Here is a 24,618-nt window from a genome sequence, read left to right as displayed (position 1 = left end):
CTGACATTTCTAGGGGGATCATCCATCAAGACTTGGCAGCCATCAAGAGATGGCAGTTTTAAACACAGTCATTTCTCTTTCTCTCCCTTTTGCCCAGCGCCTTGAAGCCAAACCTACTCTGACCCAGCTCTTCATTCCCACTCCTGGCGGGCAGAGCCTTCTGCTGGCTGGCTGCCATCAGCTGTGATAGGGACAAGGCACCTCCTCCCTATCACTAAGTGGATTTTGCAGGCAGTGAGCAAGAAAATAATTAAATTAACTGAGTCCCGAATTCCTCCCGAGGTGCCAACCATTCCCAGCACTGCAGCTGCACCACAGGTGCCTGGAGAGCAGGTAATTCCAGTCAGGAGCAGGCTGCAAATGTGGCTCCCAGGGGCATCTCTGCTGGCACAGGAGCACCAGCAGCAGCCGGTCCTGGACAGGAGCACTGGGAAGAAATTCTCAGGATGGCTCTGCTCGAGCCAGCTCGGGTCCAGGAGTGAGGCAGCTACATTTGTGCTTTGATGTGCTTAAGTTATTAAGACTTATCCCAGGGCAAACACAGTTGTGCTTCCCAGCTTGGACTGCTTTATTCTCCTGGTTCTTCCTTGTTCCACAGGCTTTCCCATCAGGGTGCCAGGGCTGCCATCTCAGGTAGCAGCCTCAGCCTCTGTTTGAATGAACAGCCTGCTATTTAAATTCCCTGTGAAACATCTATATGATTTTGAATGCAGCACGTTGATTTTTTTTTTTATCCCTGATCTCCTACAGGCCACGAGACTTGAATCTAGATTTGAGACAGCTCAAGTTTTGGGAGTGATCAGGTCCAAGCCTCCCCCCAGCTCCAGCTCCAGGGGAGCTCTGGACAGGGTGGAGGCAGGGCAGAGGACACCCCCACTGCAGAGCTTTATCTCACCCATCACCAGAGAGATCACTAATCACTGTCCCCTCCCTTTCAAGCAGTTGGGAGCACTAAATTGTACCTCTTGTATCCAGACACCATCCAATCTCCCAGGGCCAGGCCAGGTACATTGATAAGGAGATAGTGTAAATGGTCCAACAGGATGGAGCCAAAATTCACAATTTCCTGTCCTTTAACTTAGCAAGTGCCATATCGATGGGGGAGTCTTTTTTTGATTATCTCCCTTTCCAAAGGGGGGTGTCGTGGCCCAGGATTTGCCACTGTACTGCTCCAGTGAAGAGGATCTCAGGTTGCATGTGAAACCAAGCACAGGGTGCTCTGCACATGTTCAGCACAAATTTCATTACAACTAGGATCAAGTAAATATTTGGGAAGAACAACAAATAGTACTACAAAGAGAACAGCTCCTTCCAACTCCTCAGAGTTTTAAACCCTGGATGGTCTTAGGGGCACTTCCACTCTGTTCTCTATAGAAGATGCAATTAATTTCCACATCACCCTGATTTGTTCAGCATCTTATTAACTACCCTGCCTCATAACCAGGCTAACCACTGACAAACCCCTTCAACTCATTCCACTGAAATTTGGCTGTAAGCAGACACTGACCTCACCCCAGGGAACTATTTTCCTGGAGATGACTTTGGGCACTAAAAACACAGTTACATCTTGGCAGGCTATTAAATCCACATGTGAAAATAAACTCATCTAGTATCTTGTGCATGTAGTTTTGCTTCCTTTTAAGAAGACAGAAATGTATTAGAGCATCCCATTAAAATTTACAATAAATGAAACCAGAAAAGGTCTTTAGAGAAAAACCAACCAAAATTCTTAAAGAAAGGTTTGGGTGTGCTAGTCTTCCTTCTTTATTCCGGCTGTGTCCCTACCACCATGGACACATTGGCTTTCACCCTGTTCCTCAGAGGTTTGACTGCTAATCCACCCACCAGTCCTCAAGGGAGAAACCCCCTGGAGGTATCACCTGGGTTGGAACAGTCCTCACTTCTCAACAGCACTTTATGGCCCTGGCTGCCTCTGCTATGGACTGCTTTCCATTGCAAGCCTGTAACAAATTATAAATTACTTAAAAAACACTCCTTCCACTCCTTAATCATGTAACAGGAGCAAAATGTTTTATGCCAACATTCTGATACTTTCCCCAAAGAGGCACTGAAGGGGACAGCACTGCCCAGTCAATGTGAAGAGTCAGACTAACCCGAGTTGTTTAAAAGACTCCCATCTCTTCTCTCACCTCCCAGAGCTTTACTAACTTAGCTGAACAGGTTAATTGTGACTCATCTTATTATTTCTTCCAAAGAAAAGATCCAAAAAGTTACTGCATTCCCCTCAGATATCTGCACCTCCTGCTGTGGCCTGAACTTAAGACACCAGAGGAGCTGCAATATTAGCTGCACTGGAATGTTTTGGTTTTGCCTTGCAAAACAGGCCCATCTCTCCAAGTGTGAATGTGCTTCAGTTACCTAAACACACTTGGGAGGGAGGAAAAAGAAAAAGGAAATTTCCATTTTTTTGTATTTAACCAAATAGTTCCCACTGTTGCTGAAGGCAAACAGAAAAGAGCATTCCTCAGCATGTTCCTTTTGCACTGTGTACCAAGGCAAGGCAAAACTTTTAGAACACAATTTTTTCCTCTAAAGGTTAAGCAAATTCCCATCACTAATGTGTCATCTCTGGACCAGTGTGCAAATCTCACAGCCTCCAGGAGCAAAACCAGTTTAATGTTGCACATGTGTGCACACAAAAGACACAATGTATTTCTGGCAAACTCACATGGCACCAGACACAGCTCTGTCACACCCACAGGTGGGTTGGCACATACAAATGGTGACTTCTGAAAATTATTCTGTATTTAAACCGTCCCAACCATAAGGAAGAAAACCTGTAGCAGAAGTGTAAATTAATACTAAGTGACAATGAAACTACTGATCTTCACTGGAACTGGACAGATAGATAAATAAAGATACAATTTCTTGTCAGTACAAGGGAGTGAAAATCAAAAGCTGCCAGTTTATACTGTCAGGACGTTTCAATCTCAGGTCATACCCAAACTGACACAGTCTGTCAGCATTCACCTCAGTAGAATGACACCAGATTATAGAACCCAAGGATGTGGCCAAATATCATCTTCTGCAGTAAATCTAAAAAAGCACACAAAAAATTGTTCATTTCAACTTAAAAATATACTTCCTCTTACACCTTTTCCCTCATGGCAGCTGATGAAGGTCATATCAACTGTTTGTACCCAGAAAAAAAAAAACAGATGTGGAAAAAAACAGCTAGAAATTTTAATTGTCTGTCAGGCTGTGCTCTCTCTGCCCAAGCCAATCCTGCCTGCACACACACAGCTGTCATTGAGCTGAGAAGAGCTTAGTAAGAATATTTGCAAGCTGGGTGTCCCAGTTTTGGAATAAGGAGACATTTCATTTCAGTGTTGTTGGAGCAGAGGAAGATGCAGGCAGAGCAGAGGATCCCACCTGTCCTCACTTGGCCTTTTCTCTACCTGTTCTCCTTCCTTCACAGCTCTAAACAGGGTGTAAGTGAACACACTGTGTGGTTTCTCTTGGATTCATCACCTTTAGTGGCTGTGGACAACAACACAGAGCAGAAAACAAACCAGCTGGAGATGCTGCTGGAGCAGAGAACCACAAATCCTCCCAGCCAGACTCATCTGTATCCCTGGAGCCAAATGAATCCCACCTCGGAGCTGTGCTAAACACGCTAAAATACCACCTTTTCCTTTACTGTGAGACATTTTCCTTTACTATAAGACATTTCCATAAGATGTTAGACCAACTGATTCTTTGAGGTTATTCTGCAGTACATGTTATTTTTAAAAATAAGCCTTGGCTGGACTGAAAGAAAACCAGCCATTAATTTCTGATCAGTGCTTTAGGAAGTCCAGAAGTCATTAATGGACTTGCAACAGCATTACTACATTGACTGCAGATTTCTTTATTAAATCATCAGACAGAAATTCTCTACACATTTTCAGGTAGAAAAGCCTCCAAAGAAACAATTCAAAACATGAGATGCCAAGTAATCCAAGCACCAAATGAGCGTCAAACCTTGAGAACAGAGGTGTTAAACTCCCCATTCCTACCTACAAGTAGGTACTTAAGTAGTGCACATGCAGGAACCATCTGCTTGTGCACTTGCCCATATTTTCCAACCTAAATGATTCTGTGATTCTAGATCCTGCTGCTGCTCCAAAGGATGACAGGGAGAGTCTTTTCATTTTTTGGTCCCTGACCTTCACACTTGTACCAGTTCCTTTGTAGTGCATTGCCTCACCTACTGAGGAGAGACATTATAAAAAAACTAGGCATCACCATTAAAACCATGTTTATGGATTACTTAAAATTGTTCATTCCAGAAATCCCATAGAATCTTAAAAAGGAACATCTTGCAGAGAGAAAGAGCAACTGGTAAAGATAAATCATGGCTGCTTTGAGCTGTGTTGGCATCCTTTTCCACAGGTAATGATGAATTAATATCAATTACAACGCTAAGCTTGGAGAATGCCTCGGCACCGAGTCAGCACTCAGGTAAGGCAGTGTTTTATTGCAGCTCATTAAAAGGAAAAAAAAAGCAATAAAAGGCTTAAGAACCATCACAGATCCTGACTACGTGAACCTAATAAACAGTATGATAAACTATCATTTACATGAATGGGAAAAGGAATGGACATTTCATTTCCTAAGCCTTTGTTGCTCCCATTCAGTTGCACTGAGGGGCTGTTCGGGGAAGCCCCGTGGTGCCTTGTTTACAAGAGAACTTTGCAAAACAAAGACAGTCACGGTCAAAACTTTGCTGGTCCATTCAGTATATTTACATGGAAGAGCTCTGAGGAAAACAAGTGTTCTGACATAGCCTCATGGGATAGTTCAGTGGAAGTGGTAAGTGGCAGGGAATGATCTCATGGCTATCCAGATGTGTGGTGCCTACAGAAAAAGCATCTGGTATTCAAACTTTCTTCATCCACGCAAAAACACCTGAGCAAAATGGAAAATGCCCAGTGTTCTGCATGCAGGGAACAGTATTGTCCAAGTCTGGCTCCCGAGAAACTGGGCACAAGCTCCTTATAGGAGTGGAAAATGTGCCATGCCAACACCTGACAGTACATTTCAGACGTACATCCACCACACCATCTGAGCAGCTCCCAGGAACAATCCAATTTTCCCTCTTCCTTTTAACTGACAGAATGGAATTGCTCTGGATTTACAGCGAAGCACAAACTGAAGGCACAGTTGGAGCCACTGTTTTTTAAGAAGACCTTGCTATGCCATAACTTTTCACGGTTCAGCTGCTAAATTACACATTATAAAAATAAGTAAGTGCAATTGAGGGACTGTGTCAATCTCAGAAGTTTAAACATCACCCTGTAATGGCTGCTTTATAGTGGCCCACAGTAAAGGGGTTTATGGGGCGTGCAGGAGGTTTGTCCGCACGCGTCCGTTAAACACTCCTGGGAATTTTCTCACATGGAGAGACGAGGCCTGACACAAACTAAACACAAAACATTGCCGTCATTCACACAGCAACAGGAATGCCACCCAGTAAGAAAACACTTTACAACACCTGAAAGAGATAAGATCCACTGGCCAGCACTGGCAAGAAGATGTTGCTTTTGGAAATGCAGAATTTCCTAACCTGACAATCAGTGCAGATTCCTGAAACACTGACAAAAACACAACTGTCCCCTTGTAAGGAAATGAGAGCTTAAGCGTTGATTATAAATAGATGATAAAGAAGCACGAGTGGTTCGCAGAGGAGTTTACTAAAGCCAAGAGTGTTTAGAGCCAAATTAGGTTCTTGTACATAAAAGTTCCCTGGAATTTAGGGTGAGTTCATTTGTGATTCCTTGCTCAGGCAGCCTGGGGCTGACAGAGTGCACCCAACTGCCTTTTCTCTCCAGCCAAACAGAGGATCCATCCAGGCTGACTCAGAGATCCCAGGTGAAAAGGCTTCTCAATCAATTAAATATGACGGTAATGAAGTCGCAGACATGGTATCAGTGCTGTGTTGTTTTATTGTTTAATGATCATTCTTCAGAATAGCACCACAGCTAAGCAAGGGTGAGTCAGTCTGGGGCTCCTGGGATACAAAAAGCAAATTCCAAAAATACAAGACAAATGTAACCACACCCAGCAAAGCACCACCTGAAGACCTTTGTGCAAAAGCATCACCTCCCTCAGCCCTAAAACACAAGCTGAGGAGAATTCTTAATCCTTCAGTGTTACCATTATTAGAGTATCATTCACCCACTTGTCTGCAAGCTGCCTTCTTCTCCCACCAACTGCTTCATCTCACAACAATGCCTCACTTCTGGCTCAGAAGAGCAACACAAAGCTCTCCCCTGAGCTTATGGCACTGTCCCCATGATCACTTGGCAGGAGGCAGCATGACAATGATTTGACAGGCATCCTCCCAGGGAGACTCCACACATCAGTCACGCTGCTGACACACTCCACACCCAAAGCAGCTCATCCAGACTAGGGAACATTTCTAGGTACAGGCAGCTGCCTCCTCACTGACCATCCAAAAGCAGTAGGTTTTTCTGTTTCACTAAGGGCAGAACCAGAAAGAACCTGTTTCCTGTGATGGTCCTGGTGACACTGCCACACTGGTCTGAGCCAAGTCTGCCAGAGTAAAGCCAAGCAGCAGGTAACGAGCACAGAGGACTGAAATCTTATTTCTAGTCCACAAACAAATCTATTGACTGGCATCTAAAAGAGAACAGTACTGCAAAAACAATCACAAGTTATCTTTTTATGATGATCTTTTTATGATGCGCAAAGAGCCTTTCCAACAAAACAAAAATAATTCCTCTTCAGATTTTCTTAAAGGAAATTTAAGAAATTTCCAGAGGATGTGCTGTTGTTGGGTAGCACCAAAAATGACCAACATTTACTGTGCAGAATGAATTATCTTGATCTGACTGCTCCGACCTAATGAATGAATGATGACCCTTATGTCTTCAAATGGCATCTCATTCTAATATGGCACCAAAAAAAAAAAGTGTTTGAGTCACTCCTTCTCTTCATGTAGTGCCATGAGACAAATATCCATCAGTTTATCACCAATGCACCAATCTTGCTCAGACAACTGTTGTTTAAAGGACAGTCATGACAAACAGCTTGAATGAAGGAAGAAACACAAATCCTCTTTTTCTACGTGAGAAAAATGAAGGTTTGCAAATCTCCATGTAACAGCCTTAAATTTGCTGACTGAAGTGCTGAGCTCTGCCCAGAGCCTCATTTCTGGAGCTCTGCACCCTGGAATGCTCTGACATATGTGGGCAATGGGAAACTGGCTGTGATTGAAGCTTCTGCCATCTTTTAAGTATGATCAGGGTTCCTGGCAGCTCAACTGTTCTTGAAGATAATAAATCTCTTAGGAGACAGGAAGGCTGAACAATCACGTACTTCAAACTAGCCCAACTTGTGTAGTTCCAAGAACAACTTCCAGTGCAGGTGATAGCAAGTGTATGATAAGTGAAGTTCCAGGAGAAAGCCAGATGAAAAAACAGAATTATGGGAAACAGACTGAACTGCTGGTTTTATGGACACAGCTCAACTCCAGCACTCTGGCAATAAAACTAAAATGAACTCCCTCAAAGTTAAAAATCCCCAATAAAACTGAACAGGCAAGGTAATTATTTTGACTTGACAGAGGGAGAGGACAGGTCACTTGTTTCCACAGAGAGCACCTCACCATCAAACAACAAGACATCTTTCAGTTCTTCTGGGATTTTTCCCAAAGCTACATTTGCTGTGCCGTGGATTTACAACACTGGCCAAGCCTGTACCACTCTGGGCTAAAGAAGAACCTGAAGCCCAAAAGAAAAGCAGCAGCATGTACCCCAACAGCCTCTCCCGTGGTGTCACAGCTCCCCCACGGGACCAGGCTGCTTCTCCATTTCACATTCCCAGGACTGACCCTCTGCCCACATCCTGCTTATTAATGCAGTTCCTCAGGATCTCAGCTGGGAGATTTGCTGGATCAATACTTGTCCTATGAGTACAGAGTCAGGATGGCACCCATGGGATGAAGGGAACTTCTCTCTTTCCACCTTTCCCTTGGAAAAATGGAAATGAACACCTGGTGTTAGCTCCAATATGAGAGAGTAATTCCATGACAGATGAACACTTGAATGACTGAAAATTTATATTACATGGGTGATAAAAGTGACATTTTCTACATCAGCTGTCTCTGCCCTTTCTCCCAACCCCCCTGGTAAGGACCCACCTACTCTATGAAGTTACAATCCTCTGCAGGTACAACAGCAAAACTGGAAACTCCAGCAGTAAGATAAAGGACATATTTATTGTCAAGCAGTATCACATCAAAGTGAGTAACCAAATGCCACAGAAACTTAAAAAATACAGCCGAATGCCTTGTGAATTCACTGGGTTTTCCTTTTTGGCACTTTCAAAAAAGGAATTTTTTTTTTTATTTTGCTGACAGGAAACCACACAGCACAACTGTCCTGTAATTGGAGCAATCAGACACATATGGGGACAAAATTTATAGGCAAAATAAACTGGTTGCAAACAGATGTTTGCTGTATTTCTAATCACCTCATTTTTTTTTCTTCATTATTCAAGGGTTTGAGCTTTCTTTTTTTGTTTGTTTGGTTTTTTTTTCTTATCCTAGAAGTCCCAAGATTTTTAGGTCCTGGTACTGTAGGGATCAGTTTTCTAAATGTTTATTCTCAGGGCTGGCAATAGTGGTTTATTCCACTGAGAGGATAAACAATTCACTTAAACGAAGTTTAATGTTACAAACAAATGACTTATGTTTCTGGTAATTACTGAAATCGGGGGAGCAAGTTTTTTCATGACACAAATTATGAAATTGCTTGTTTGTTTAGTATTAGTCAAGCATACCAATATTTCAGGGTTATGAAAATGACACTTTCTTCATTCTAGCCAGTCAAACCATAAGATATTAAGCTTGAAGTGAATGGTATAAGTACAGGTCTTTGAAGAAAACCAAAAAGCCTCACATCCCCAAAAAACAGTTCATTTACTTCAGAAAAGGTAATAGTGTGGGACTGACCCATTGCCCCATTTTCTTGAAATTCTCAAATAGAACACACTAAAGTTCAAGCAAAACCAAAAATCTGCATACCTTTAGGAGCAGGAGCACACAGAAAACACTCTCAGGGTGAGCTGTTCCAGATAAGCACTTTGCTTGCAAAAAAATGTTGGAAGATAACCTTAGTCCTTGACTAAAATACATCTTCTTGGGACTTGGAATGGAAATCAAAGACTGATTTATAATCACTGTGCCTTTTGCCATCGAGATGGGAAAGGTGCATTCAACGTACCTTCAACCTACATTCTGACAAAATAAATCATCTTCAAGAGTAACCTCAGCTCGGTGACGTAATCAGCAATTAAAATTCCCAAGTTGCTAATATGCCTCTAGTAATTGTTTTCTATGTTACATCCAAGTACCTCCCTTCACAGCTGAATTCCTCTCTGCTAAAAAAAAGCTGAAAAACCACTCTTGGTTTCACAAAGCACAGGCCAGGTGGGTGTCATTTGGGAATCCACACTGGTGTAAATAATTTTGTTCTCCCCAAACCAAGAAAAATGGGGGAAACAGCAGCAAGTCACACCTGCTGAGGATGCTGTCTTTTTCTAATCACCCAATGCCATAAATTGATCATGTAATTCTACATTCACTTTGTCAATAGAGAAGCCACTAGAAATACTTCATCCTGGTTAAGTGCAAGTGCATTTATTCCATGAAGACACAAGTAGTTATGATAAATGCATTTATTTCAGATAATATTGGTTACACAGTCAATGGACACACTGATAATATACATCTGTAGCTTGAAATGCTTGAGATGGTTTCCATTGAGCTCTCACCCCTCGATGCTCCTGCTCAGAGATGAAATTGTAGTTTAGGTTTATTAGGATTGTGTTCAATCAACCAGTCAGCAAGCCAAATCTGTGAACAAAACCCCCAAATGTTGTTAGTTTTCTGTTTTCTACTAAATGTATGGGAGAATATTAAAAGCATTATTTGAAACCTCTGCTACAGATACTCTCCTACCGTGCTGCAAAATTAAGACCTTTCAGGAAAAAATGGACATACAGATAACCTGCTTTTTCAAAATGTTTTTTTAAATGTTCACAGCTTATATTGCTTTTGAACAATTCACAGTGACCTTTAGAAGACAACTCTTCCTGGCAGTGTTTATCTTTTTGTAATTGTAAGAACATTGGAGCCATATTTCAAATAATCCAGCCAGCTCTGCTTTGGAATGAGGCTGCACAAGACACATGAAACTGCTTAATGAAATATTACTCCTGACAACACTTAGAGATAACCTCATCTAGTAATCATTCATTCAAAGTGCCAGCCTTCTGCACTCAAATCACTTTATAATACCTAAAACTTAAAACCAAAACGTGGTTACTTTTTGAAATTCATCTTGTAAGTTTTCCAGCACGCTGTACTTGAATAAGAATGTGGGAGGCAGGAATGCAGAGAGTCCCAACTCCATCTGCCAGTCTGGGCCTGGCCTTAGGCAAATTAACCTTTTGCCTCGATTTCTCCACTTGTAAAGCAAAGTTTTTAACACATCCTTATTTACTTCACAGGGCTGCTGACGATTAGTTTCTGGAATGCTGAGTACAACAAACTTCATACCAAACTGTGAAGTGAAAGAACTGGTGGAATGGCAAAGGAGGGAGGTCAGCAACACTCTCCCTTTATCACCACATGCAAAAAGGTTGGTTTGCAAAGGGAGAGCCAACAAGCTGAGCACCAGGACAGGTTAGTCAGAACAGCAGAGGAACAGTAAGAACACAAGACAGAAATGGAAAACAAACAAACAAAAAATCCCAAAACACAAAAGCCCTTAGAAAAGCCACTTTGGGGAAAAAAAAAAATTAAAATAATTTGAATCCAATTAAATTTATCCTGTGTTACTTAAAGAATTGGCTGAGACAACCTCTGTGCTGCCAGTAAGTATTTCTGAGTGCACAGACAGTTTCTGATGCCATCTTCAAGAAGAAAGGAAAGAAGAAGAAAAAAAAAAGGATACTGGAAAAAACAAAACATTCCATTCCCTGTGAGTCACCTACCAGGTAACAAACAGAAAAGCAACAGGCAACATACATTTCTGAAGCAGTATCAGATCGTTTTCCTGCTGTTACAAGTTCACAGACACTGTGGACGGCCAAGAAGGTGCAAATATAACGTTTTTAGCAAAGTTACTGACACTGCTTCATACAGCTTTCATATAAGCAAAGAAGGAAAGCATTGTCTCGATTAAGTTACTGTTAGATACCTCATAATTGACTAGAAAATTGTGCTAAGAATGCAGATTAAATGAAACCCAAAACAATGAGTTAAAATAATGGGACTTGTAACAAGAAAAAAAATCAGTTTTTAATACAGTGAAGACATGACTGAAGGGAAAGAAGATGGTAATACTCTTCAAATATGCAATAGGAAGCTGCAAAAAAAAGGAGATGATACATTGTCTCCGGTGTCTTCTGGGGATAGTAAAAGGGGGGAAAGAAAGTAACGGGTTCAAAATTGGAGCCCAGGAGATTTAGGCTATCTTTTAGGGAAAGCTTTTAACTAAGTATAATTAAGCACTGAAACAGATTGCCCAGGGAGACTGTAGATTTTCCATCATTTGGGGTGCTAAAGGACAGGCCAGAGTTGGATACAACTGGTCTGGCCTTTGGGCAAAGGGATGGACTTCATCTCTGTTTTCGAGATTTCTGTGGCAACAGTGCCAGACATACAGATAAAGTAAACAGGTTATAAAGCTGGAACAATTCCAAGTGCATTTAATTTGACCTTATGTATATCATAAACGTATCCCAAAGCTTCCACTGTACCTACCATTGGGTCTGCTGGCTTCTTTTTGCACAGGGCAGTGAGCCCAGCCAGCAATGTTGGCTTCACATACAGGTTCAAGTAATCCCTTGCTCTTTGTCCAGTGGGAACTGGCTCCAGGATCACTGGGAAGAGTAACCACAGGTGTTAGAAAGCAGCTTGTGGAGTGATTAAAACCATTGCTCTTTCAAAGGTTGTTTATACATGAGCTGCTCTTCTCCTTAACAAGTTAATAATACATCATGGGGTTTATAGCTTCTCCCACAACAAACTGCAAAGAAACTCCCTAAACCTCTTTACAATGTCCCTGAGGTAATGTTACTAATTATAGTCTATTATGGAAAAGGAGGAAATCGGATCATCCGGGGAAAACCTGTATCCTTGAAGAGAAACAATATATCCCACGTTTAGCACTTTCTTCTTGCAGTGTGAAGGTGCTTTCTAAAGACCCTAAAGATCCCACCTTTAGCCCTGCTTTGTTGTCAGGGTGAGAAGGGACATAGCTTGCAATGGGTAAGGTTTGGAGGGAAGTGCAACATCGTCACTGATGTTGCACTTCACTGATCTGCTTGACAAAAGCAGACACGTTTTTCCAGCAGTTGCACTTGCATCTTTCTGTCAAAGAGCAAAGCCTCTTACAAACAAGAGATCCTCTCCCAGCCTTTCCAGGTTCTAAGGCCCCTTTCTCTGGCACTTAACTTTAGAATTGCACTGTCATGTGAGCATCCAGCTGTTTTTGAACAGGAATTACTCAGCCTGAGCCCAAGAAGAGAGTCAGCTGAGAATTCTCAAGCCAACAGGAGTCTCCGGGGCTGACAGTGCCAGAAACACTTGGAGTGTAACAGCTTCCCATTTCCTCTCATTTACCAGCTTTGTCTGCTCCAGTTCTCTGAGCACAGAGTTTGAAAAGTGGAAGCACTCCGTGTAACTCTATTGGCTCTTCAGACAGATTTGGTAGCCTTTCACAGAAGTACCAGCTTATACATAAAGGCACCCACAAACAGCAAACAAACCCAGCCTCTTCTAAATCAATTGTATCTGGAGTCTGGGCAGAGACAAGTAATACCAGGGAAGGACAGGGAAGGAATTTTTCCTCCCCAAGACTGGCAATGTATCAACTGAACCATTTTACCTTCTGGAAACATGAATCGAATCTCTCTCTCTGCTGAGGAAACGCTGAGACTGCCGTGAAGCCCATTCCTCAGCTCATCAGTCCCATAGAGTGCTCTTAAGCTAAAAAACAAGAAAAATAGCTGCTTGGAGGGCAACTGCAAATCCCTTCCAGGTCCCTGGAGTCTGAGAGCACAGAAAAGCAATATATATGGACTAATTAACAGGACACGGGCTTGATTTTGTAGGAAATAGCTCCCTAAAACTTCTGTTCAAGCACTCATCATTCTCTATAAAAGAGGTGAACTCCACATAATAAAAAACAAAGGTGAAAAGCTGCTACACAAAAGCGAAGAGACAAGAAGCCACTCCAAATCTGTGTCTGTACTGTACAAAAACAACAAAAAAAGGAGGAATTCTGGTCTCAATTAAGAGAATGACAAAGTCCTGCTGACTTCCCCAAGGCCAGTCAGTGAGTTACCTGTGAGGGTGAGTTATCCTAGCTCTCAGGCTGTTGGATGGTCCAAGCAATTCCTTCCAGTGTGAGATTGCACAATGTCTGGCAAGAACCATAGCAACTAAAGGGCCAGAACTCATATAGGCTGTTAAATTAGGAAAAAACACTTTCCCAAACTGGTCTGCATAGAAGTTGCTACATTGCTCTGGGCTTAACTGGAGCCTTCGTTTCTATAAAGTGTAAAGGACAAAAAAAAGAATTAAAAAATCTTGGTACATTAAAACAGTTTAGAGCATTAAAAGACCTCAGAGAGGATACAGTCCTCTGCTGCAGCCACATCTTCAAGTGTAGAACACTGAGCAACTTCCAAGCCTAATCTGATTCTCCCAGATCTGATTCTCTTTGAGATACAGAGTAAGAAAGAGCAAGACTTGTCCAACTTAATTAAGCAAACAGGCCATTTGAGTAAGATGTGATTTTAGCCCAGGCAAACTACAGCATTTTCTAACTGCTGGATGACAGTCAGGGCACTGTACAGAAAAAGTGAAGAGTGTTACAAGGGCAGGATTTCATTATTCAGCTGCTCAAGCACAATGTTCTACTTTTAAACAAGGTTCTCTCCAGCCCACACTGTTAATTATGCAATTGTTCTATTTTTCATTCAGTACTCAATGCTTTGTCACTCTCCCAATAGCTGCCTAGGCTGCAGGTGGCCAGGATCAGGATAACTCTGGGAGGTTATCAGAAAGCACAGGGCACTCAAGAAAAAAATTTTAAAGTGCATTCTTTGAGCTCAAATTTACACAACAGAAGAACCATAAATTCAGAGTCCTAACAATTTTGGTGTCAAAAGCCATTGGAGATATCAAAAGACTCCATTAACATATTATAATTAAATAAACAAATAAGTAAATATATCTAATTTGTTTCATCTTCTGATCATATCATACCAATAGAATCATGGAATGGTTTGGGTTGGAAGTGGCCTTAAAAATCATCTGGTTCCAACTTCTCTGCCATGGGCAGGGACACCTTCCACTAGACCAGGTTGCTCCAAGCCCTGTCCAACCTGGCCTTGGACATTTCCAGGGATGGGGCAGCCACAGCTTCTCTGGGCAACCTGTGCCAGAGTTTCACCACCCTCACAGGGAAAAATTTCCTCCCAGCATCCCATCTTTCAGTGGGAAGCCATTCCTCCTTGTCCTGTACCTCCATCCCTTGTCCCAAGTCCCTCTCCAGCTCTCCTGGAGCCCCTTTAGGCTCTGGAACGGTCTTTAAGGTCCCCCTCAGCTGAACACCCCCAGCTCTCTCAGTCTGCAAAGCAGAGACGCCCCAGCCCACGGAGCATCTTCGTGACCTCCTCTGGAGTGCCTCCAACAGGTCCATAAATAAATGAATGCAAATGATAAACACAAATAAATAAAAGAACCAGAAAGGTACCAAAAATACCCCACCCAAAACGAGGGGGGGGCGGAGCCCCCGCCGCCCTCAGGCGCGAGCGCACAGCGCCCCCCAGCGGCCAACCCGCCTTCCTCATTTACATATTCATAAACAACATTTAAATAATCATTAAGCCAATTTACTGTAAAAACAGCGGAAACCAAAAAGAAGTCAGACTGCAACTGGCCAGCTATCGAATTCAATTAATTTCTACTATCCCCCTGCATGCTGCACAAAACCTCCTCAGACCAGAATGATGTGCTCTCCAAAGAGTTACTTCAGAGAGTCCACACATCTGCTCCAGGCGTTTGCTAAATCTTTTATTAACCAAGTCAGTGTTTTCCTGTGGTCAGCAAAACAGTTGGTCTGCTCTGATCCATCCCATGCACCAAAAAAAGGTCTCCTTACAGAATCTGGCAGCGATGCTTGATGACATGAAAAATATAAATTGAATTTTGGACACACAAGCTTTTAGTTACTGGCTTGATTGCTGAAAGTTAAAATAAATATCATCCTGACTCATAAGCTGCAGTTGTTTTCTCTGGAGCACAGCCTGTTACCTGAATGATCGTGAATCCTGATCGGAGAATGATATCCTCTATTTCTTCTTCTTTATGAATGACATCAGGTTTGATGAGAGCCAGAGTCTTTTCCACATAAATCTGAGGTTCGGGCATTAACACCTCCATCTTGGCTTCTAAATTAGAATTCACGTGGCCCTTTTGTCCTGCAATGACACCACAACATTTGGAGTTTGTCTACTGCACAGTCCCCTGCAGTGACATCCACCACGTACTCCGGGAACAGACAGGGACACCCCCACCTCACAAAATCCGTAAGATGTTCTCTGGACTGGTCAGCACTCTGCAGTTCACATTCCCATTTTCAGTGCAGCAGCACTTTGTGGAAAATAAGGAAAAGGTTCAATGTTGTTCTTCACTAACTCAGTGTATGGAGGAAAGAGAAGCATTATCACACACCTGGCTGAGTGCAGGAGCGAGCCAGGCTCGCGGGCTCACCGCACTCCCACACCCTCCATCCACCAACCCTGGGCTCCTCCAAACCCCAAATCTGTATTCTCATGCGTGAAGACTGGGGAGCTGGTCCATCTCTGAGCCTCAGGGTATTTCTCAATCGTTATTTAATTGCTGTATTTATGGGCTCAAGACAAAGTGCCAGTTTTCTCACTGAGCGGATCCACTGGCAAGCCCAGAGCACAGAACTGTGTTAGGAATGGGGGAACTATTTTCAGGGTTTCCTACAGACTTGTGACCACTTGTGACCTTCTTCTCATCAAGAATGGCATGGGTGGGAAGGGACCTTAAAGATCATCTCGTTCCACCCCCTGCCATGGGCAGGGACACCTTCCACCAGCCCAGGTTGCTCCAAGCCCCGTCCAACCTGGCCTTGGACACTTCCAGGGATGGGGCAGCCACAGCTTCTCTGGGCAACCTGTGCCAGGGCCTCCCCACCCTCACAGGGAGGAATTTCCTCCCAGTATCCCATCTAACCCTGCCGTCTGTCAGTGTGAAACCATTCCCCCTTGTCCTGTACCTCCATCCCTTGTCCCAGGTCCCTCTCCAGCTCTCTTGGAGCCCCTTTAGACACTGGAGCCTCCTCTTCTCCAGGCTGAACACTTCCAGCTCCCTCAGCCTTTTGAAGCGAGTTTAAACAGCAGGATGCTGTGGGGGATCGTGTCCAACCCTCACAGAACCGCACACAACGACACCTGCAGCGCTTCCCTCGCCCACCGCCCGCTCAGCCCCACGCTCCCATCCGCCCTGGAGCAGACCCGGGCACGCAGCACCGGCCTGGCCGTCTCCCCACTGCAACACTCGCACGTAACCGCTCCGTTCCACCTGTCTCAGGACCGGGATGGGCTTTCCCAATCCTCTATTCCTGGGGGATTCCCGGCGATCCCGGCCCGCCGTTGCCAGGCGATAGCGGGGCGGGCGCGGGACACAAGATGGCGCCCTCGGGCCTCGGCCGCGCGCGGGGCGGGGCGGGACGAAGATGGCGGCGGGAGCGGCGCGGTGATGGCGGCGGGAGGCGGACCGGCCCACACGGGCCGGAAAAGCCGCGGGCCGCGGGCTTACAACCGGCGGCCACAGCTGCCTCGGGACGGGCTGCCTATGTCGTGCGGGAGTACCGTGACTGGAGGGGACTCCCAAAAAACCGGCATTTCTCCGTGACAATAAAAGCTTTATGTTAGTTTTACCTCAGGCTTACAACCGCTGAGGGAGGGGATGAGGTCACGGCGAACGCTCGTGAAGTAACGCGATTTATCGGGCGGGGGAAGAACACACACAGAAGGCCTTTGCAGGTTATTTATCGGTGTTTGTGGAGGTTTCCTGTTTATGTTCCTGCCCAGCAGCAGCGGGTGCAGGAGCTCACGGCGCACAGCCTCCGGCACACCCGGCCACTGACCCACCTCCACAGCTCTCTAATGGTGTTCTTCAGCACTGTTATTGAATTACAGTGTCTGTCCAGTGCCACTTAACTCTTACGAGAAAAACAAACATATAACGAGTAGGAAACAGTTTTCTGCATTAAGCCATGATGAGCTGCGCCTTAAGCAGAGCTGGGGAATCACCATTCTCTGGGGGTTTATCCCAGATTTTCCACCATCACACCAATACATTTGCTCCCTGCACACTCCCTATTTCCTCAGCTCTCTGGGGTCTCAGCTGGGAGCAATTATAGCACAGCCATGGTCCATCCAACATGATCCTTTGTGCCATGGCCCGGGCAGTGGCCGGGAAGTCGAGGTGTTGGGTGCTCCGGTGTGGCCTCCGTCCCTGTTTACCCCGAGCTCCCAGGATGGAGCCCGGCCAGCTGGCCCCATGTTATCGGGGCGTGGGCCAGAGAGCAGCACCGATAACCCCTGAGCTGGCTCTGTCACCCTGCTCTCAAAAACCGTGCGATCCGAGGTGCTCTGGAGACCTCGGGCGCGCTGATGAGTTCAGCCAAAACTGTGCTTGATCCCTCGGGGTGACACTGACAGAGGGACAGAAAGAAAACACAGGAATATAAACATTATTTTTTTAGTGAAATCAGACCAAAAGTAGATGCAAAGGAGGGAAGACAAAAAATCCCCCCTACTTGGAGCCATAGATGCTGACACTGTGTGCCCTCGTTAGCTGAGGAAATAGCTAATTTACTGCACAAGCTGGTTTTAGTATAAGAAAAATCCATTTTGTCCTAATCTTTTTTGTGAGTCATGTAAATACTGTAAACATAGAAACAAGAAACAAAACAATGCAATTATTTCCTCTCAGCCGTTTTGACATATGCTTAGAAACCAAAGATTGAAGTTATTATTCACATACCCTAAAAAAATGAAGGTTCCAAATGCCTTAGATTGAGTAATTCAGATACAGGCTTTCCTTCACCAACATGCACATAGCAATTTTTAATTAACAGAAATACCTTATGCAGTGTTTCATTTGAAGACAGCATAACCACTCCAGCTACAGAGAGATAATGGATAAACATGTTTTATTTTTAAAAAAAATGCTGATAGAAAGAGTTCACCAGTTTTTTAGTTTAGTTCAGAATTAATTCAGCAAGAGTTGTTCCTTTTCAATGAGCTCAAGTCTGACAGCCCTAGCTTAAATTTAGCAGTTAAAGTCTTCCTCAGCCTGCATGAACACTTCAGAATTATTACATAAGAAATGGTAGATTTAATATCCGTGTAAACCAGTTAACATTAATCCCTTGCAATTTCTTTATTGTGTGCATTTTTTTTTTTTTTTTTTACAGTTAACCGAGTTAAAAAAACCCCAAACATCTTTCTGTGCATCCTTAGAGGCTGCAGTTTGACCGGGAGCAGAGTCCTGTGCACTTCTCTCCTCTCCACAGGCCCTGCGGCTGTGTCAGAATTTCTCCTGCTCGCTGTTTCCAGAAGCATTTCTGGAGGGCGGAGAGTGTCTAATTTTAGTTCTCGGAGAATCCTCCGCTCTCCAATGGGCGAGCGGCTGCATCTGGAGCTGCAGCCAATTACCCGGGGTTTCCTCCTGCTACACTTCCCACGATGGCTTAATAATGCAGACATACAAATTTAAAGTGGCCCCACACATTAAGAGAAAATCATGTGTTCCCCACCAAAGACACGTCTTTTTGCACCAGCAGAACCTTAAAGCTTTGTTTTAAAGCCTTGGATGCCATAAACCTGTCCTTAAAACTCTGTGTTAATAAATTATGTTTAGTGTCTTCATAGTGCTTGAAAAAATACTTCCCATAACTGAAAGGCTGCTCTGAAGCATCTTCCCTAACTTCTGAAGGTCAGGGATGTGGTTTTAAGAAAAGAAAAAAAACAAACAAAAAAACCAAAAGTAAAATTATAATTACAATGCCATGAACCATTGCAGTTCTGAATACTCTGGGCATAGCTTGGCTGCTGTATCTTATCTGTTAAGCGGTTTAACAAGCCTTAGTTGTCTCACTTATTTTTAGCTGGCATGGAATATAACAACATGGAAAGATTGTGGGCTGCAGGTGCATTTAAACCCTAGCAACAACAGATAAATAACTTTTTCAGGAAAACTATTATTTCAGAGCTTTGTACTGCAAGAAGGTGCAGAGCAGAAACTAACATCTTGTAGACTGTTGAAAAAGGAAGAAAAACAGAATGATGAAAATAACAGTGAAGAAAAGCTAAAGAAATAATACCAACTAGTAGCATTGCTTAAAAATGAACCTTGCACATCTTTTAGCTTTACTTGCATTTTGATGTTAAGTACAGAAATGTGTTGGCTTCAGCAGCAGTGTCCTAACTATACATTTACCACACACAACTTTCATTCACCATTGACTCTTTTTTCCTTTCTTTTCATGATGAACTGTCATACCTACCCACAGAACCAGGTTACCTTCCCCACTTGCTTCATCCATGCTTGCTCTTGCAATGCAAAGTGTCTCTGGCGGAAATCCTGTGATCGAGCCAACTTCCTCTCCTGCACGCCTGCTCTCTCCTCCATTTCTGCCTCCTCACAACTAAACAATTCTCCTTCTGCAGCTCCTCTGCACTCCTGTAATCCTACTGAGCTTTCCATTGCTGCTGATTAACCCTTGTCAGGCCTTCCTTTCTGCTGTCCTCTGCTTGTTATCTCACCATTTTCTTTAAAGATAAAAGTAACAAGTTAGTCTCTTGCTGCTTCCTCTGTCTGCAAGTCTCTAAGTGGCAATAACAAAAGCTTATCTACACATCTTCTGGAACTCCATCACTTGCCTCCTTAATTTCACTCTATTTCCTTTCCTGATCTTCCCAACACCTACTCCTTCATTTGCTCACAGCTTTACTTGTTCAGTCTGCTCTGACCCCCAGCACCCACACAGATATGCTTGTCTCTTTACCTTAAAAAAAAAGTTCCCTTCAAACTTGGTTTTGCTTCCTCTCATCATCGGAAAGCTTCTCAATCCATCTTAAACCACTCTCTTGTTTGCCCTTCATTTGCATTTAGCATACCTAGATCATGTCCTAGCTTAGTTTTTGCAGTTATTCCCACCTATTTCAGCTGGTTCAGCTTGGCTTGTCAGTCCTTTCTCTTGTGTTTCTTTCCCTTTTCTGTAGTGGTGAGTGCCATTTTTGACTCTCCTCCCTTCTCTCCAAGCTCACATCCCAATGGCAAGTGTAGGTGGGATTGCCTCTCAACACTGCTTTCCAACTTCAGGTGTCCCCATTGCAATTCAAATCTGGGTAATGAGTGTGTTAGACAAACCATCTGCCTGAAACTCAACCCCTTTTCACTGAGTGATTTTACAGCCAACTGAGGAAAGGAGTGGGAACCTTACAAAACGTGTGGTTTGGGCTCAGATTGGTCTGAACTGCTGCGGAAGAGTCAGCCAAGATATGGTCTTTGCTATTCATTGATGTGACTGGGGACTGTGCTCGAGCTCTCCTCATCTCAGTTACTGATGACAACCTTTTCTCTGGCCTCAGCAGATAAAGCATTTGCTTCCATTCAGAAAGCTCTGCAAGGCCTTTTCCTTAGTTATTCAGTAACTACGTTAGTTTCCCACACCTTTCCAAAGAGAGGGGTCTCTATCACACACAAACCCGTTACTCCTCAGTTCCAAGCTCATTCATGCACTGATCTGGTTCTAGATACTTTTTGTTTCACTCTGTAAAGGTATCTTCTGTGTCCTGCCAGCCCTACAACTGAATTCCACTACTGCCCTTTCCAGCAGACACCTTCCTGCTTTATCCCACGTTGTTGCTCAGGATGAGCTCCTGTTGAACACCTGTAGAGGTTGGCATTGACAACTTGTTTTCTATAAAGCTCCTCCTCATCTGTATACAGACATTCTGTACAGATACTGCACATTGATATTAGGATTCTACTTAAACTTTTGGATCAGAAACACTTGCAGGCATTTGCTGCTTCATTGTTCTACATAATGTTTAACATAATACTGGCTTAGATTACCCCTGAGGGCTCTAAGCTCAGGGATAAGTACCCAGTGTGATCCCATCCACGATGAAGAAATGAGTGTATGAATAAACCAATAAAAATATTTTATCTAATGAATTACAAGAGGCAATCAGTTAAAAAAGGCTTTTTTTTAAAGTCAGTGCCTCCTCAAAGGCACCTTCTCTTCATCTCAGTTCTATGTTGCATAAGGAATCTTTTTTGCCATTCTTATTTTTAGCACTTACCTTCAGCCCTACCACTGGGGTTACTTGCATAGTTATTATTATTATTAATAAAATGTATTTATTTATGTTGTGAAAAGACTAAGACAGAAGCTTTCTATAGCATCTGTAATTGGTATAGAACAGGCAGTTTGTGACCTGAGATGCTTACAATTAATTTAGACAAGACAGACATAGGGATAAATTACACCAAGATTCAAGGCAGTGAATGATGTTTGTTCTCTTTTTTTTTTTTAAAGAAGAGGGGACCTAGAAAAATCAACACAATGGAAATAATGGGAAAATGGAGAGGATGAAGGGAAGGAGGCAATGAAGACAGGTATGGCACAAAACTGGTATGAACAGTTTTCAAGGCAGGGCTTGGCATACACTGCAAGTTTGATAGAACAGCAAAATTAGGCCCAAGATCAGAAAGTCCGTATGCAAGTAAAATTTAATTGAAATTCAGGTATTACCATGAATAGTAATTACAGGATTAAAATAATAATTACAGGATTAAAAAATGGCAAACAATGATAGTTTTTTTTTCTCAGTGGTAAATGTGTCAGGTAAGGAGAATTACCACCCAAGAAGGTATGTGTGTACTTTGATTAACCACAGGCTTTGAGTGGGGAGTGAAATGCTAGACCAAAACCCAAGTCACAGCCCTGAGGAATTTTTTAAAATTACTTGTGGCATGATGGGGCCTGGTGAGAAAAATTATAACCATAACAACCCATACTCTCAAGTTTCTCAGTCTACCATGTCTAGATGTGTAAAGAATGACTTTGTTAGTTGGGCCAGGCACAGTTTTCAAACCAGGCTGCTTAGCCAGTCTACAACCACACTGTTATCCTGCTGTTGGACATGGGACACAGGAGGCATCAAACAGCTATTAAAATAGGATGTCTGGGAATCACAGAGAGCCCTGGGAGCTGCTGTTTGGAATTGCTAAGATGAGAGATTGAGATGGACCTGACCAGGAGAAATGGGCAGCTGGAAAAAACACAGCTTCAAAGAAAGCCCTGTTAAGCAGGAACAGGAAAACACTTGCCAAAGTGCCAGTGGAAGGGAAAGATGAGGCAGGTTCAGCAAAGCAAGAAAGAGAACTGGGGGGAAAAAAAAGGAGAAAAGGTAAATGTATGAAAAATTCCAAATGAGATGTCAATCATCCACATCCTTAGCAAGACTCTGTGAAATACAAAGCAGATGTTATGGGCAGTGAATCTTCCAAGAAAATAAAGTAATAAATATATCATGAAAAGCACTCAGGTTACATCCATCAGCTGAGCCTAAACTTACCTGACAGACCTGTGTAAACTGCTGCAATTTTCATTTTACTCTCAGATGCTGGTCTATAAACTTGTAACTTCAGGGCAGGTATATTCCTGCAGTCACCTGCCAGAACTGCATCCATAAAAACCTGCAAAAGAAGGTGGGCAGAGCACAAGATCAGTGGTATTCACTACATTAATGCCAGCTACAGCAACCTGCAAGTATCAGTGTGGTCTGAGCTCCAGGTAATCACTTAAGCAAATGTGTGGTATTTTCCAATTAAGCAGGCTATCAGCACCAGGTGAGTGAATGCAGCCAGCTGACAGACAGTGGCTGAGCTGGTTTTAATCACAAACCACACCTTTTTGGTGTAAACCTGATAGGTTTACAATCTAAGCCAAAACTGCCTGAAGAAGTCACAAGAAGTCCTCTTGCTGGATGTGGGGTAAGCTCTTCTGAGATGGTATGAATTAGGATAAATATCTTAAGAAAAAATTATTTGCCTCTAACATTTTATTTAAAGCTTAATACAAGAAAACTATATAAAAGTATATTCTTAGAAAGATAATTATCTTTGTCAGCCAACATTTGCAACCTGTCCTGAGGACATTACAATTTTCAAGGGTACTGGTTAGGTGCTCTTTGTACAGTCTTTCCTGCCCTGACCTGAGAGAACACTGTTTTATAAAATTCAGCCTAAACTGTATTTTGTCTATGGGGTACCCTACCCTGTCAGCAGCCTATGTTGAGATAGAGATCTCTGAAGTTCTGGCCTACTGTATTTAGGAGAAAAAGAGCTCTAAAAGAAAGACCGCTCAGATCCCAAAACAAAGACTTAACAAAATGTATCATCACTATTTATTTTTATTCACAAGTAGCTCTGTGCACTCCTTCTGAGCTGTAACAGCAGATGAAAATACCCAAGTTGAGCCAAAAGACATATTTGAGAGGGTGGAGCGGGCAGTACCACGTGCGCTCATTACTACGGTAAGTTAGGTAATAATTACTACTTTTTGCCCACAAGCTAAGGACTTAACTTTTATTTTCTTTAAAGATGGGGCCGTGAGCTCTGGCTGCATGTCCAGAAGCCAAGCTCTGTCCCTTTGACATGGACAAACGGGACGTTAGGAGCTGTAAACTGTACAAGAACGTGAGCTGTGGTTACAAGTTGAGTTCTGCACTTTGCAGCCCAACTTTGCCAGGGAGGCTGACATATCCCTGGGCGAAAGGAATTAAGGGCTGGGCACGTGCTCGGCGCTCCGGCTCCCGCAGTTATGTAATATCCAGCCTAAGTTAAAAAAAAAAACCAACACCAAACTCCGGCCCCTCTTGGGTTGCAGAACCAGCGGAGCTGGAAACACGAAGCAAAACCTTCCGTGTCCTGGAGCAACGACCGACTCCGTGCACAGAGCGCACCTCGAGCTGGAGCGGCGGGCACTGAGAGTGAGTGCAGCACTCCCCTCACAGCCGGGTGCGCACAGAGCGCCCCAAGGGCCGCGCTGGGCCCCGGTCCCCATATCCCGACATCCCGATCCCTATCCCGATATCCCGATCCCGCCTCGCCCGCTCTTCCCGGTCGGGTCCCGCCCACCGCCGCGGTCCAGCCAACGGCGAGCGCCGAACGCGCTGAGTGACAGGCGGCGACGGCCAACGAGCGCTTGCCTTGTTGCGGGGTGGCGGAGGCTCCGGCGCTATAAAGGCGGCCACGCGTCGAGGGCCTGGGCCCGAGTACGTGTCTGAGGGGGAGGCGGCGGTGGCGGCGCGGCCAGAGCGGAGCAGCCGCGGGCAGCGCGATCGGCTCCAGCACCGGGGCGCTTTTAATCGGATTCCAGACAGCCCGGGTTTTATCGGGAGCGGGTTTTAAAGTGAGTACCGAGCGGGATGGCGGCGGCGGAAAGGGGGAGGGGTGTG

At 43.9% G+C, this 24,618-nt stretch overlaps 2 protein-coding genes and 1 long non-coding RNA gene across 15 annotated transcripts in view; 1 reads left to right on the top strand and 2 right to left on the bottom strand.

The window, feature by feature from the left end:
* Window positions 1–9,687: 9,687 nt before the first annotated feature.
* On the bottom strand, window positions 9,688–16,795 carry NME5 (NME/NM23 family member 5). Of its 8 annotated transcripts, none has more exons than XM_032703000.1 (7): window positions 16,591–16,794; window positions 15,622–15,662; window positions 15,359–15,525; window positions 13,383–13,588; window positions 12,924–13,024; window positions 11,798–11,916; window positions 9,688–9,883 (listed from the first exon to the last, which is right to left on the bottom strand). In XM_032703000.1, the coding sequence occupies exons 3-7, from the start codon at window positions 15,485–15,487 to the stop codon at window positions 9,818–9,820; spliced, it is 621 nt and encodes a 206-aa protein (XP_032558891.1). In that variant the 5' UTR covers window positions 15,488–15,525; window positions 15,622–15,662; window positions 16,591–16,794; the 3' UTR covers window positions 9,688–9,817. The 8 variants fall into 8 exon arrangements, with proteins under 8 accessions (XP_032558891.1, XP_032558893.1, XP_032558892.1 ...); XM_032703002.1 differs by having other exon boundaries at window positions 16,610–16,794; XM_032703001.1 differs by having other exon boundaries at window positions 15,622–15,741; window positions 16,658–16,783.
* Window positions 16,796–17,863: 1,068 nt separating this feature from the next.
* On the bottom strand, window positions 17,864–24,354 carry LOC116794374. Its single transcript, XR_004359767.1, has 4 exons — window positions 24,124–24,354; window positions 22,735–22,855; window positions 20,306–20,492; window positions 17,864–19,917 (listed from the first exon to the last, which is right to left on the bottom strand). It is a non-coding gene; the product is annotated as an uncharacterized LOC116794374 (long non-coding RNA).
* Window positions 24,355–24,431: 77 nt separating this feature from the next.
* Window positions 24,432–24,618, top strand: part of HNRNPAB (heterogeneous nuclear ribonucleoprotein A/B) — a 29,283-nt gene continuing 29,096 nt past the window's right edge. For 3 of the 6 annotated variants that reach the window (XM_032702999.1, XM_032702997.1, XM_032702998.1), the window contains exon 1: window positions 24,435–24,572. The gene's annotated coding sequence lies outside the window, so the exon portion shown is untranslated. Of the gene's footprint in view, window positions 24,573–24,618 lie in introns of all 6 variants that reach the window. The other 3 variants (XM_032702996.1, XM_032702995.1, XM_032702994.1) reach the window with 2 other exon arrangements.

This window comes from Chiroxiphia lanceolata, chromosome 15, assembly GCF_009829145.1.
Source record: "Chiroxiphia lanceolata isolate bChiLan1 chromosome 15, bChiLan1.pri, whole genome shotgun sequence".
Classification (NCBI taxonomy): Eukaryota; Metazoa; Chordata; class Aves; order Passeriformes; family Pipridae; genus Chiroxiphia; species Chiroxiphia lanceolata.
This window is presented reverse-complemented; position numbering and strand designations above follow the sequence as displayed.

Bases quoted from the DNA above. Each gene is read 5' to 3' on its own strand.
- NME5 (XM_032703005.1), bottom strand. From the start codon at position 15,487: ATGGAGGTGTTAATGCCCGAACCTCAGATTTATGTGGAAAAGACTCTG. The intron at 13,589-15,358 runs GTAACAGGCTGT...TACACTTTATAG, and splicing joins CAGGATTCACGATCATTCAG to AAACGAAGGCTCCAGTTAAG. The intron at 9,884-11,797 runs GTAGGTACAGTG...TTTTGTTCACAG, and splicing joins AGAAGCCAGCAGACCCAATG to ATTTGGCTTGCTGACTGGTT.